Source organism: Bubalus kerabau, chromosome 17 (assembly GCF_029407905.1).
Source record: "Bubalus kerabau isolate K-KA32 ecotype Philippines breed swamp buffalo chromosome 17, PCC_UOA_SB_1v2, whole genome shotgun sequence".
Lineage (NCBI taxonomy): Eukaryota > Metazoa > Chordata > Mammalia > Artiodactyla > Bovidae > Bubalus > Bubalus kerabau.
In genome coordinates, this window is record NC_073640.1 from 19704546 (window position 1) to 19718005 (window position 13460).

The following is a 13460-nucleotide window of genomic DNA, read 5'->3' on the forward strand; positions in this document are numbered from 1 at the left end:
GTAGGGCCTTTGTGTATCACAAAGTTCTGCCTCCTTTCATCACTTGATCTTCACAACAACCCCAGGAGGTCTCAGAAACCCAGCACAGACTCACTTTCACAATTTCCAAACAGATTCAAATGCTGTCGGGTTTATGGAAGGAGAAGAACAGGCAATTTTCCTCCATGTCTATAGAAGCCCTATAGAAACTGGTTCTACCAAGATACAGTTTGAGGTGCCACATCCAGATCATTTGGCCGATCACGCAGCAGGCTGGGGCATGAAGTACAAAGAGGGCCCCTGCAGTCGCCACCCCAGGAAGTCCTTAGGAGAAGCACAGACAAGCTCCTGTCCAGGTGGCGAGAACACTCACAGAAGCTCTGGGCACTGAAGCCCAGACAAGGAGTACACACCCCCATGGAGGGGGTTGCAGAGAGGCAGAGAATCCACTGGAGTACAAGAAGAAAATAAAAATTTTAGAAATCCTTTCTAAATTGTCCTCATCCTTATAAAAATTCTATTTTTTGTGTGTACAAATATGTTTGTGCATATATGCACGCATGTGCATATATACACGTATATGCAGTACATCATAGTAAATAAGTGTCCATGCCTGTATCAGGACTCTGAAGCTGCGCTCAGTGCAAAGTTTCAGGACTGCTCCTCTGGAGGATTTTCCAGCTCTGAAGTTCTATGAGGCCTTTATTCCAAAGTCACTCTCTGTCTGAAATCCTCCCTCTTCCTGCCTTCACCAACAAAGCATAAAAGGCATGAACTCAACCAACCTCAAAAAATTGCTTAATATTTTAAAAAATGTATGTGTATGAAGGAGAGAGGTGAAGGAAGGAAGGAAGAGAAGGCCGGAGGAAGGAAGCTGGGAGGTGGGGGAGGTAAGGAAGAAAGGAAGAAAGAGAAAAGGGGAGGGGGGAGAAATAATAAAGGGAGAAAGAGACAGACAGGGAGACCTGGCTCGACTACCCCAGGAAGCACACAGAGATGGGCATATGGAGTCGTACAGAATCAGCAACGTGTAGCAGTTAGGAATAGGAACTCTGGAATTAGATCTGAGCTCAAAGTATCTAAATTTCAATTTCTCCAGCTACAAAATGAGAATACTAACTTCCAAGCATTGTAAATAAACTGGGGATTCAATAATGTAAGTGTTTAACACAGTGTCTTAGACATAGTAAACACTCAGTAAATGGTAGCTATTATTTGTGAATAATAATTTTTTAATTAGCAAGATCTCACAGGGAAATAGGAATTCTACCTTCTGAGCTGCTGTTGGAAGGACACAAAGTATCTGCTAAAGGAAGAAGTTTGGGGTTTTCATTTTTGTTTGTTTGCCTGTGAATCAGGAGAGAGATAAAAGGGGAAGATCAAACAAAGCTGATGTCAAATGATTTTGCAAAGTAACTTGGAATTCGAATGGACTTTTAAAACAGGAAGCGGAAGAAACATAAATGAGTGAACCAGACATGTGTGCATACAGCGATCAGAAAGCAAGCCTCTTGGAAAACACAAAACATGTTCTTGGGCAGAAAACTTGTGTTCTGGCTCAGCTCTGCCACTTATAAAGACATGAGCACATCTTTGGAAGACAACGCTCTTTTGTTTATTTTAATTGGAGGATAATTGTCTACCACATTGTGTTGGCTTCCGCCATGCAACAACATGAATCAGCCGTAGGCACACAGGTTCCCTCCCTCCTGAACCTCCCTCGCACCATCCACACCATCCCAGCCCTCTACATTGCCACCGAATGCCGGATTTGAGCTCCCTGCCTCATACGGCAAATTCCCACTGGCTGTCTATTTCACGTGTAGTAATGTGTATGTTCGGAGAAGGCAATGGCACACCACTCCAGTACTCTTGCCTGGAAAATCTCATGGACGGAGGATCCTGGTAGGCTGCAGTCCATGGGGTCACTAAGAGTCGGACACGACTGAGCGACTTCACTTTCACTTTTCACTTTCATGCATTGGAGAAGGAAATGGCAACCCACTCCAGTGTTCTTGCCTGGAAAATCCCAGGGACAGAGGAGCCTGGTAGGAGGCCGTCTATGGGGTCGCACAGAGTCAGATATGACCGAAGCAACTTAGCAACAGCAGCAATGTGTATGTTTCCATGCTGCTCTCCCAGTTCATCCCATCTTCTCATTCCATCACTGTGTCCACAAGTCTGTTTCTCCATGTCTGCATTTCCATTGCTGCCGATTTTTCTAGATTCCATATATATGTGTTAATATATAACATTTGTTTTTCTCTTTCTGACTTACTTCACTCTGTAAAATAGGCTCTAGGTTCATCCACCTCATTAGAATGAACTCAAATGTGTTTCTTATGGCTGAGCAATATTCCACACGTGGGAAAGATGACCCTCCATTCTCAGGACCAGGAAAACTATGCTCATTGTCAACAACTATATTTTTTTTAAATGATTGGGTCGTGAAGTTCTTGTAACAAATCTTTCTTCTTTCTTCATGCTAACTGTTAAGGAACTCAGAGTGAAGACTCTTAAACCTCTCTAGCTATGGTGCATAATCTTATGGTAAGTATTTTGTGTGGACATGCTCTGTAAGCTCTAAATCATGAATCAGGCACAAGCCCAGAACTGTGAAGTGTATTGATGAGCGTGGGGAAAGGGGTGAGGAGCATCCCAGTAAATGCCAAGTGGGACTGGGACTGTCCTATTGGAACAGAAGGTTCTGAATCAGTCAGTTGTTGCTAGAGTGCAGCTCAAACAACAAAGCATTTGGGAGCCAAGGACTGGCCAGGAAGCATCATTATTAAGTGGGAAAATTATACTTCTCTTTGCTGTAATGAGAAATGGTTTTGCCCTGTACTGCAGAGCTCCTGCAATGGCCGCAGGAACTAGGGAAGGGTCAGCCAGGCAGCAACACTCGAGTTTGTGTGAGGGGATCACTCCCTGCTCTGAGCAAACCATGCCCGAGTACAGTATTGGGTGAGGCCTTTCTCCCCAGCCTTGTTAGCCTCTTGTCCTTTCTTTTTTTCACAATCTAATTTTATTTTGTTTGTTTTGTTTTTAATTTTTGGCCTCACCGCCTAGCATGCAGGATCTTAGTTTTACCACGGATCAAAACCACGCCCCTTGCATTGAGAGCTCAGAGTCTTAACCACTAGACCACCAGGGAAGTCCCCTCTCCTGCCCCTTCTATTCCTCCCTGTTTTAGAGTCAAGTCCCAAGCCAGCCAGTGAAAAGCCAGTGGTATAGTTGTGGGCAAGAAGCCTCTGTCTGGGACTCAGCTTCCCTCTGTAAAATCAAGAATGCAAACAAATGAGGGTTCTTAATCCTTTTTGTGCCATGGATCTCTTTGACATTCAGAATAGAGTTTCTAATGCATAAAATAAACTACACAGGAGTGGGAAGAAAACCAATTACACTGATACATAGCAAAACAATATGTAAAAAGTAAAATCAGACATTGTCATATGTGTGCTTCTCTACTGATACAGTAAATAACTACTATAATTTCAAAGCAGTGATGCATATAAATGATATTTTGTGAGACTTCCCTGGTGGTCCAGTGGCTAAGACTCCACACTCCCAGTGTAGGGAGTGCAGGGGCCTGGGTTCAATCCCTGGTCAGGGAACAAGAGCCCATGTGCTGCAACTAAGATCCCATATGCCTCAACTAAGACCCAGCACAGCTAAATAAATACATAATAAAATAAAATAAATGATATTTTGAGACATCTAAAACAACTGACGTGAGATTTGAGAAAACTGATGATTTCTGTTGAGGACAAAGTCATAGGCAGTGCTAATACCATTATAGCTGATTGTCTCATTCATAATCCATGGAAATTTCTGTTAGTAAAAACAAATCAGTTTTTCCCATTCAAATCGATGGCTCCCCTGAATCTAGCTAAGGAGTCCATGGACTACAGGTTAAGAACATCTGAACTGACAGTGTCTGAAGTTGCTTCTGACTCTGACATAGTTGGCTTCCACAGAGCTGGATAGACTACCACATTTAGGTTAATGAGGGTGAAATGGTACTTTCTTAACAGCTGGCACCTATCATAGGGTGGAAACTGGTTTTTGTTTGTTTAAAGAACTGCCTTGACCAGTCTCTTGAGGTAAACTATACAACCCTGAAGACTTGCCCAGCAGGAAAAGTCATCAACAGAGAGAAATGAACAGTTCTGAGTAGCACAGGTCAGGACTTGGGAAGTGGAAGCAGAGAGAACTCAGAGGGTGCGATGAGCAGTATGAAGCAGACTAGCACAGAAACTCCCCCTTGGCCCAGACTCCACTGAAGTCCTCTACATCACTGAGCGACTATCACTTTCACACATACAAAGCGAATAAGGAAATTAAGAGAAAGTGCTAAGCTCTCCTTCTGAGTCAATGTGATGGAGGAAACGAGTGTCTGTATGGTCCAAGTGAGTCGCTCTGGAGTCTGAACCAAAAGAGGTTATAGAAATAAACGTGCCCCAGAAGTGGACTTTGGGGAAACTTTGGAGAACACATTAGAACCAAGGTTTAAACCTTTTCGGTCTAGCCCCTACAGGATAGAGTCATCTTGCTACCCCCTGGGTTCTGAGAGTGTGGTGCTGGGTCCGGCATCAGCAACATCTGGAAACTTGTCAGAAAGGCAAATTCTCGAGTCCCACTCCAGACCTCCTGAATCAGAAAGTGTGTTGGGGTGCGGGCCCTGGCAAGGTTTGCTTTAGCCCTCCAGGCTAAAGAACTCCCGCCATTGGCATTATTATGTTCACCATTGCATCCTGGAGTCATATATGCCCTAGAAGTTATCCAGTCTGATTTCCCACGCACACAGAATCCCTTCCAGGACTCAGTCTTGTGGGAACCCTCGGAGCCTGGAAATACCAGCAGTGCCCCTTGCCCTACACCGGGGAGAACTGTCTGAATCAGAAAAGGCTTCCAGCCAGGGGCAGCTCCTAGCCCGACCTTTCCAGATGAAGAATGTTTGTTCCTGGGGATCTGGGGCTGCCCTCTGGAGCTGTTCCTAGAGGAAGCCCTTAGGGAAAGTGAAGACTCCCTCTACCTTCCTGGTCCTTCTCACAACATAGCTCAGGCCACCTAGTGGTCGCCCTTGGAAGAGTCTCCATGTACCTGTTTCTCTTAAAATAGTGCCCAGAGCTGAGGCAGAGGGCAGGGCAGGGCCAGGTGGACCACTGTCTCCTTCGATCTGCACATCTGCTTGTTGTTTCTGTGACCACATCCACATCACCCAGTTTGTGTTGAAGTCTGTCCACAACACTCAACCAGGAGGGGGACCGGGCCCTGGCTGGCAGATGGAGGCCTTTAGATCCCTGAACACTAAAAATACTCTCCCATCCCCGTAGGGATGTAATTGAAAATACAAATAATGGCAAACCACTAAGTAAATATGGGCTTCCCTAGTGACTCAGACAGTAAAGAATCCGCCTGCAATGCAGGAGACCTGGGTTAGATCCCTGGGTTGGGAAGATCCCCTGGAGGAGGGCATGGCAACCCACTCCAGTACTCTTGCCTGGAGAATCCCACAGACTGAGGAGCCTGGAGGGCTACAGTCCATGGAGTCGCAAAGAGTCGGACTCGACTGAGTGACTAAGCACAGCACTAAGTAAATATAAGGAAGTGGAGCTGCGTTCTCTCATTATAATTATTTTTAGGTTATTTTTGAAATATCAGTTTTTGGGGGGACTTCCCTGGTGGTCCAATGATTAAGAATTCACCTTTCAATGCAGAGAATGTGGCTTTGATCCCTGGTCTTTGATCCCTGGTCAGGGAACTAAACTCCCACATGCCACGGGCAACTAAGTCCAGGCATTGCAACTAAAGAACTCTGTGTGCTGCAACAAAGACCCAGTGCAGCCAAAATTTAAAAAAAAAAATCAATTTTTAAACCTGTATTACAATATAGTTCAGATAGCCCCCAAATATATAAAGAATTAAAGAAAACAAACTCATATACTCATCATTCAACTTAAGGAATAAAATCACCAATCAGTTCAGTTCAGTTCAGTCGCTCAGTCGTGTCCGACTCTTTGCGACCCCATGAACTGCAGCACACCAGGCCTCCCTGTCCATCACCAACTCCCAGAATACACCCAAACCCATGTCCATAAAGTCAGTGATGCCATCCAGCCATCTCATCCTCCGCCGTCCCCTTCTCCTCCTGCCCCCAATCCCTCCCAGCATCAGGGTCTTTTCCAAAGAGTCAACTCTTCGCATGAGGTGGCCAAAGTATTGGAGTTTCTGCTTTAGCATCAGTCCTTCCAAAGAACACCCAGGGCTGATCTCCTTTAGGATGGACTGGTTGGATCTCCCTGCAGTCCAAGGGACTCTCAAGAGTCTGTTGTTTTTTTAAAAAAAAAAAAATCATATATTATTTTTTCAAACAGTTTTGCTTTATTGTTGTTTGGAGCCAATGGTTCTCAATTTCCACTGCATATTAGATTCACTTACCACTTTAAAAATCCCAATGTACACTCTCTACCTCAAACCAATGAAATCAAAACACCTAGGGGTGGACCTCCATCAGGATATTTTAAACACCTTGGGTGACTCCAGTGTGCTGGGAAGGCTGAGAACCTGCCCTGAAGAGAAGCTGCTGTGAAGAGAGGTGAAATGAGGCCCTGAAGACCTAGTGGAAACGGGCTCTGGTTCTTGTCCTCTGATTAAGGGGTCAACAGTACTCAGTGGATCTAGACCTGGAACCCACGGGACCTTCTCCGCATTTTTGGGAAGAGCCTGCCATCTGCTGGCCAACTGAAGGAAAACAGGCAGCTAACTTTGTCCCATGAGGCAGCAGCACTGAGTATGTGGAGCACTCTCCCGGTGACACAGGCAGCTGCCCCATGGCAGCTCCGGGAGAGGGCAGGGCCAGGCGAGGAGAGTGATCTTCAACTTGCCGACGAGCAGCTCTGCGACTCTGCAGAGTTGTACCAGGCTGGGAGCAGGAGCGGCCGCTCTTCAGGGCCCCAGGAGGAAAAAGCAAGGATGAGGGGAAGAGGACCCACTGAACAAAAGGATTTTTAAGAGAGAAGACATCCACCTGGGAAACACTCTCAGGAGAGAAGCGGGTGCTGCTTAAGAACCAGGAAGGGCACAGAGGCGATGCACACGTGGCACTAGCTCAGGTCCCGTGATTGAACCAGCCCTGCCACAGTTCATTCCCACAGGGGTTTGTTTGCTTTTCTCTCTGCCTGGGACAGTCTTCCTTACCCCCGTCCCCTTCATCTGAGCAAACCTTTGTCCATTTCTCTGGTCTCATCTCTTCCACCATGAAGCTTGCTCTGACTGCCTCCATCTCCTGAACCCTGCCCTTGCCTCCTGTGGCTTGGTTTTAGAACCTCCTGTTTACTTGCTTACTACTTAATCTCTGGGAGGGCTTCCCTGGTGGCTCAGCTGGTAAAGAATCTGTCTGCAATGTGGGAGACCTGGGTTCGATTCCTGGGTTAGGAGGATTTCCCTGAAGAAGGGAACTGCTACCCCACTCCAGTATTCTGGCCTGGAGAATTTCACAGTCCATGGGGTCACAAAGAGTCAGACACTGAGCGACTTTCACTCACTACTTACTCTCTGGAGGGCAAATTCCATGAGGCCGGGGACATCATTACGTCCCCAGCATCCACCCCCGTGCAACAGAGCAAGAAATACTCGTTTACTGAATTGATCTTTCTTAGGGCAAAATCAGACACTAATCTGAAAACAAAAGGAAAGTACTTTGAAACATATTCTCCTCGAACAATGAGGTCTCCCTAGAAGTAAATTGAAAATAATCACCCTTTCTATTTATATATATCTATAACCATTAGGGGAGAAGGCAATGGCACCCCACTCCAGTACTCTTGCCTGGAAAATCCCATGGATGGAGGAGCCTGGTAGGCTGTAGTCCATGGGGTCGCTAAGAGTCGGACATGACTGAGCGACTTCCCTTTCACTTTTCACTTTCATGCATTAGAGAAGGAAATGGCAACCGACTCCAGTGTTCTTGCCTGGAGAATCCCAGGGACAGGGGAGCCTGGTGGGCTGCCGTCTATGGAGTCGCACAGAGTCGGACACGACTGAAGCGACTTAGCAGCAGCATAACCATTAGGGGTAGGGGGACACAAATGATCTTATTTTCAGTTGGCATATGGATTAATAATAAGTTAACTATTTATTTCACCCATCTATGCTCCAATTAGTAAGCAAGCACAGGGTAGACAGCTACTGTTTGGGGGCTGTCCACTCTTTCCTAATGTAGTAATAACACCCCAATTTTATTTTGGGGAAGCATCCCTCTCCATTCTCCATTTATGTGATTCAGGGTAGCTGATTGCCTCCCCAGGCCCGGATACAGGCATACAATTTGGGCCCGGCCCCTCACTGCATTCCAGCGGCCTAACACATAACCAGTTCAGGGATGAGCAACTCAAGTTGGCCCAGTGATTTAGCCCTGGAGTTTTGCTGGAATCCCTGGAGAAAGAGGACTGGGAGTATGGAGCTGGTGGAATGTGAGCCTCGGGCGGCTGGCAGCCATGCTGTACCATGAGGAGAGAAGGCCAGAGAGTGAAGTCAAACAAATGAAAGTGAGGCTGAGTGAAGAAAGGCAGAGCCCGCACGGCAGACGTCCTTTTGATACTGGCACTCAATCCAGAGTTTTTTCTGGAACTTTCCATTACATGAGCTAATAACGTCCCTTTTACCAGAAAGCTTAAGAACGTTTCTGTTTGCTGTAGCTGAATGAATACCAGCTAACAGAGAAAGCAGAACTGAGAGTGCGACTTTTCCTTTTTTTTTTTTTTTTTCTTTTTAACAAAATCAGTATACCACTTGCAAAACTCTTAACACCAATCAGAAATTGTAATAAACTTTACCATTATTATGAAATTCCTCCGTGGTCTCCAGGGGAGCCAGCAAGTGCCCTACTCCAGGCTGTGCTCCCTCAGTGTCCTTTTCCCGCCCATCACCAGCACTTAGAGCACCCTCCAGCCCTGCTTTGCAGAGAAGCAGCCATCTCTGCAGAGGAGGTTGCAGGCTGCAGTCTTCCCCGCCGGCTCTGACTACTGCACCATGGCCGGCTCAGCCACGCCCGCCTCCACGCAGTCCCTCCTCCTCAGCTCATCGAACTGCTGGCTGTTGCCAGCAGGGCTGCGAATGTGGACCCCGGCTTCTTCTGCAGGACCTCAGGCTTGTCAAACTCCACCACCTGGGAGGCAGAGAGAGAAGGGGAGGGAAGCAGGGTGCAGCTGAGCTGGGTCCTGAGGGATCCAAAGGCCTGGGCGCCATCCTCCCAGTGGCCTGGGGGTGTCCCCTTACCTTCCCGTTGCCCATGACCAGGATGCGGTCGCAGTTGAGGATGGTGGTGACACGGTGTGCGATGACCAGCACTGTGCAGCCCCGGAAACTTTCACGGATTGTGTGTTGGATGAGGATGTCCGTCTCCAAGTCGAGAGAGGCCGTGGCCTCATCAATAAGGACAATCTGATAGATAAGAAACAGGGGCGAAGGCAGCCTCCTCAGACTCAACCCTGGGTCTAGTCCTGGGGTGACTGCTAGTCTGCCTAGTACCTCAGCTGGAAAATCTTTGGACTTGGTTCGAAACCCACTTGGAGCTTTAAGTTATCCATCACATTATGAAGAGAATGTTAAGTCTCAACCAAGAGCTAACTATACTTCGTGTCTGTTAGTAGCTCAGTCGTGTCTGACTCTTTGCAACTCCATGGACTGTAGCCCGCCAGGCTCCTCTGTCCATGGAATTCTCCAGGCAAGAATCCTGGAAGTGGGTTACCATTTCCTTCTCCAGGGGGTCTTCCCAACCCAGGGATAGAACCCAGGTCTCCTGCATTGCAGGCAGATTCCTTACAATCTGAACTACCAGGGACGCCTTCTTTAGTGACCAGAAAATTAAGTTCTTAAAAGTGAAAATGTGCCAGTAGCAACTTCCTGTTTTATGAACTGCCTTCCTATTTGTCTGAATTAACGTAGAGCAATGTTCCTCTCAGGACAGCCAAGCACACATCCCGGGTGGCAGAAGAGATGGTGCAGCTAGTATGTGGATAAATGCACTTTTTACTTTAACATGTTTGTATTTCCTTCAGTAACAATATGCAGCAGATGCCATTTGCAGCAACATGGATGGCCCTAGAGATTGTCATACTGAGTGAAGTAAGACAGAGAAAGAGAAATATGACATCCCTTATATGTAGGATCTAAAAAGAAATGATACAAATGAACTTACAAAACAGAAAGAGACTAGCAGATGTAGAGAACAAACTTTCGGTTTCAGGGGGAGGAAGAAAGGGGAGAAGGGATAGTTAGAGGGCTGGGGATGGACATGTACACACAGCTATATTTAAAATGGATAAACAACAAGGTCCTATTGTGTAGCAAAGGGAACTCTGCTCAATGTTATGAGCCTGGATGGGAGGGGAGTTTGGGGGAGAATGGATACATGTATATGTATGGCTGAATCCCTTTGCTATTGGCCTGAAACTATCACAATATTGTTAATCGGCTATACCCCAACACAAAATAAAAAAGGTTTAAAAAATATGCATTGGAAGAATTTAATTGGCATAGAAAGTGTGATTTTTGCTCCTTCACAAGACAAGGCATCACAAGTAAATCACAGGCTAGGTGGTACACAGATAGGACAAAAATCATAAAGTGATGACGCAAACTTGGAAAACAATCTAGAGAAAGCAGCCTTCACACCAAGCGGCTCAGTAACTGAAATACGGAACTGAGGGGTTAAGAAAATGTCACCCACACATTGCCAGGCCTATCACCCATCTCTCTTAGCAAGACGGGAAAGAGCTTCCTCCTCTGAAACCTCCCTGCTCCAGGCCCCATCGAGCTCTGTGTGCTCTTCCCCTCGGCTCTGACTGTCGCACCAACATTGTTTGCATTGCTCATTAACTGACCGTGTTGTTCATTGCATGTGCATGTGTGTGCAAGTATGTATACCTGTGTGAGTGTGGAGGTGTGGGTGTGTATGTGTGTACAGTGCCTCACTGGTGAGGGAAAGTTGGCTCCTAAGTAGCCCCTGTAGTACCTGAAATATTTGGAAAACTTTAAGCCAACAAAGGTCCGTCTAGTCAAGACTATGGTTTTTCCAGTAGTCATGTATGGATGTGAGAGTTGCACTATAAAGAAAGCTGAGCGTGGAAGTATTGATGCTTTTGAACTGTAGTGTTGGAGAAGACTCTTGAGAGTCCCTTGGACTTCAAGGAGATCCAACCAGTCCATCCTAAAGGAGATCAGCCCTGGGTGTTCATTGGAAGGACTGATGCTAAAGCTGAAACTCGAATGCTTTGGCCACCTCATGCGAAGAGATGACTCATTTGAAAAGACCCTGATGCTCGGAAACATTGAAGGTGGGAGGAAAAGGGGACGACAGAGGATGAGATGGTTGGATGGCATCACCGACTCAATGGAGATGAGCTTGAGTAAACTCTGGGAGCTGGTGATAGACAGGGAGGCCTGGTGTGCTGCGGCCCATGGGGTCGCAAAGAGTTGGACACGACTGAGCGACTGAACTGAACTGAACTGAAGAAACACTGTTGGATGAAACTTTTAAAAAAAAATGTTCTTTTGCTCCTGAACAGGTGTCATCTGATTCTCAAATCTAATAAAGATGAGGGAATGTCCTGCCCCCAAGTTTTAAAAGGAAAGCACAGTAGGCGACTTTGAGTGAATGTATCTCTAGCCTTGTGGCTTTGTGCAGGAGGAGTGCATTGGGGCTTGGTTGTGGCAGGGACGTTTCAAGTCTAGGTTGGGGTGCCAGGGTGCAGAATACATGGGCAGAGAGGCCCCCCTTCCACAGGCAGGGTTGCCCAGAATGGCAGAAAGTTACCATCAAGCCCTTTGTGGCTTTGTGGACAGAACCCAGGGTGGAGCCCAGAGTCCCAGATGCCTGAGGGAGAAACAGCAGTGTGTTTCCCAAGCTGGGCATCCCCCAGAGCCCTCACGTGCCCCCAGCTCTCACCTTGGAGCTGCGGAGGAGGGCCCGGGCAATGCAGAGCAGCTGCCGCTCCCCCACGGAGAAGTTCGAGCCATTTTCCACAACTTCTGCTTGCAAGCCTTGTGGCAACTTTGAGATCTGTGATATCAAGGAAGACGCCCGTGAGCCACGGTGGGATGAGTTCTAAAACTGACCCCCTCGTACCTCTCCTGTCCTGTCCTGTCTGTGACAATCCCTCCCCGCCCGTCTCCACACTCCAGACACTGACCTTTCTCGTCCCCAGCTCTGCCCATCCAGTTCCCCTCACAAGGTCTTTGCACCTGCTAGTTTTTAAACATGGGATGTTCTCTCAAAGATCTGTGCCCAGCTGCCCCCTCAGCATTTGGTCTGTCAAATGTGTGTCTCTACAGAGGCCCTGGCTGGCCACCCACTGCGGTGTCTGCAGTTCTCATTACTACCTACACAGCACTGGTCCCATCTGAGTCTTTCCTGACTGTAAGCACCAGAAAGACAAAGCTGTACCCTCCTTGCCCTGAGTTGGTACATGCCTGGCTTACTACTGGCGTCATCAGCCCTTATCTGGGGATCTCAAACCATCTCATTCCCGTGAGATGATTTAATCCATGCAGCATCTGGCACACCACACCAGAGGAGCCCGGAGGACCAGCAGGACTGAGAATTCAGCCTCGTGCTTACTCACTGTCTTGTTCAGGAATGTCCTCTCCAAGGCATCCCAGATCTGCTCGTCTGTGCAGCGGTCAAAGGGGTCCAGGTTGAATCTGCCTCAGGAGAGAAAGAGAAGTGTTCAAGAAGCACACTTGCCTATTGAGTCGTCTGCACCCCGCAGGGCACGTGACCAAGGATGGTTGAGTAAGTGAAACTTGCTCAGTTGTATCCAACTCTTTGGGATGCCATGGCCTATAAGCCCACCAGGCTCCTCTGTCCGTGGAATTTTCCAGTCTAGAATACTGGAATAGGTTGCCATTTCCATCTTTGGGGGATCTTCTGGACCCAGGGATTGAACCCAGGTGTATTGCATTGCAGGCAGACTTCTTGCCATCTGAACCACCAGGGTAGTCAGGATGGTTAGAGCTGGATTATTGGATCCAGAGAAACTCATCAAACTCCCACTAGTGGTCTTCCTTGTGCCTTCCGGGTACCCCTTCCTTCTGCAGGCAGCAGCTCCCAAGTCTTGTTTGGGGGCCACCTCCTTCCTAGCCATAAATCCTATGTGGTCCAGGTGGAGCAGACTCAGGTGGAAGCAAACCAGAAGGCGGTAACCCCTGGCCACAGCAATTGGCTGAGGGGTGGGGAAGGTAACCAATCAGAATGTATCTCAGGACCTAGACAACAATCACCAGAAAAGGAGCTTGTACTTTCTCACCAACTGAACAAATGAGGCTACAACCATCTTGCCTCGGGAAGAGGAGACATGGAGCCCCCATGGCCCACAGTGGAGCCCAAGGATGAAGCCAAGGCAGACTGAAGGGGATATTGGTCCTTTGAATCAACCTTGGCTTTCCTGTTTTGTGATTCAAGAGGTTCTTTTAGCTTA

At 47.5% G+C, this 13460-nt stretch overlaps 1 protein-coding gene across 1 annotated transcript in view; it reads right to left on the minus strand.

The window, feature by feature from the left end:
• Positions 1–8730: 8730 nt before the first annotated feature.
• ABCC11 (ATP binding cassette subfamily C member 11) overlaps positions 8731–13460 on the minus strand; it is a 77098-nt gene continuing 72368 nt past the window's right edge. Inside the window, exons 26-29 of the mRNA XM_055551945.1 lie at positions 12606–12684; positions 11930–12043; positions 9259–9423; positions 8731–9148 (exon numbers count right to left, since the gene is read on the minus strand). Coding sequence (XP_055407920.1) covers positions 9056–9148; positions 9259–9423; positions 11930–12043; positions 12606–12684 — 451 coding nt within the window. The 3' untranslated portion in view covers positions 8731–9055. The remainder of the gene's footprint in view (positions 9149–9258; positions 9424–11929; positions 12044–12605; positions 12685–13460) is intronic.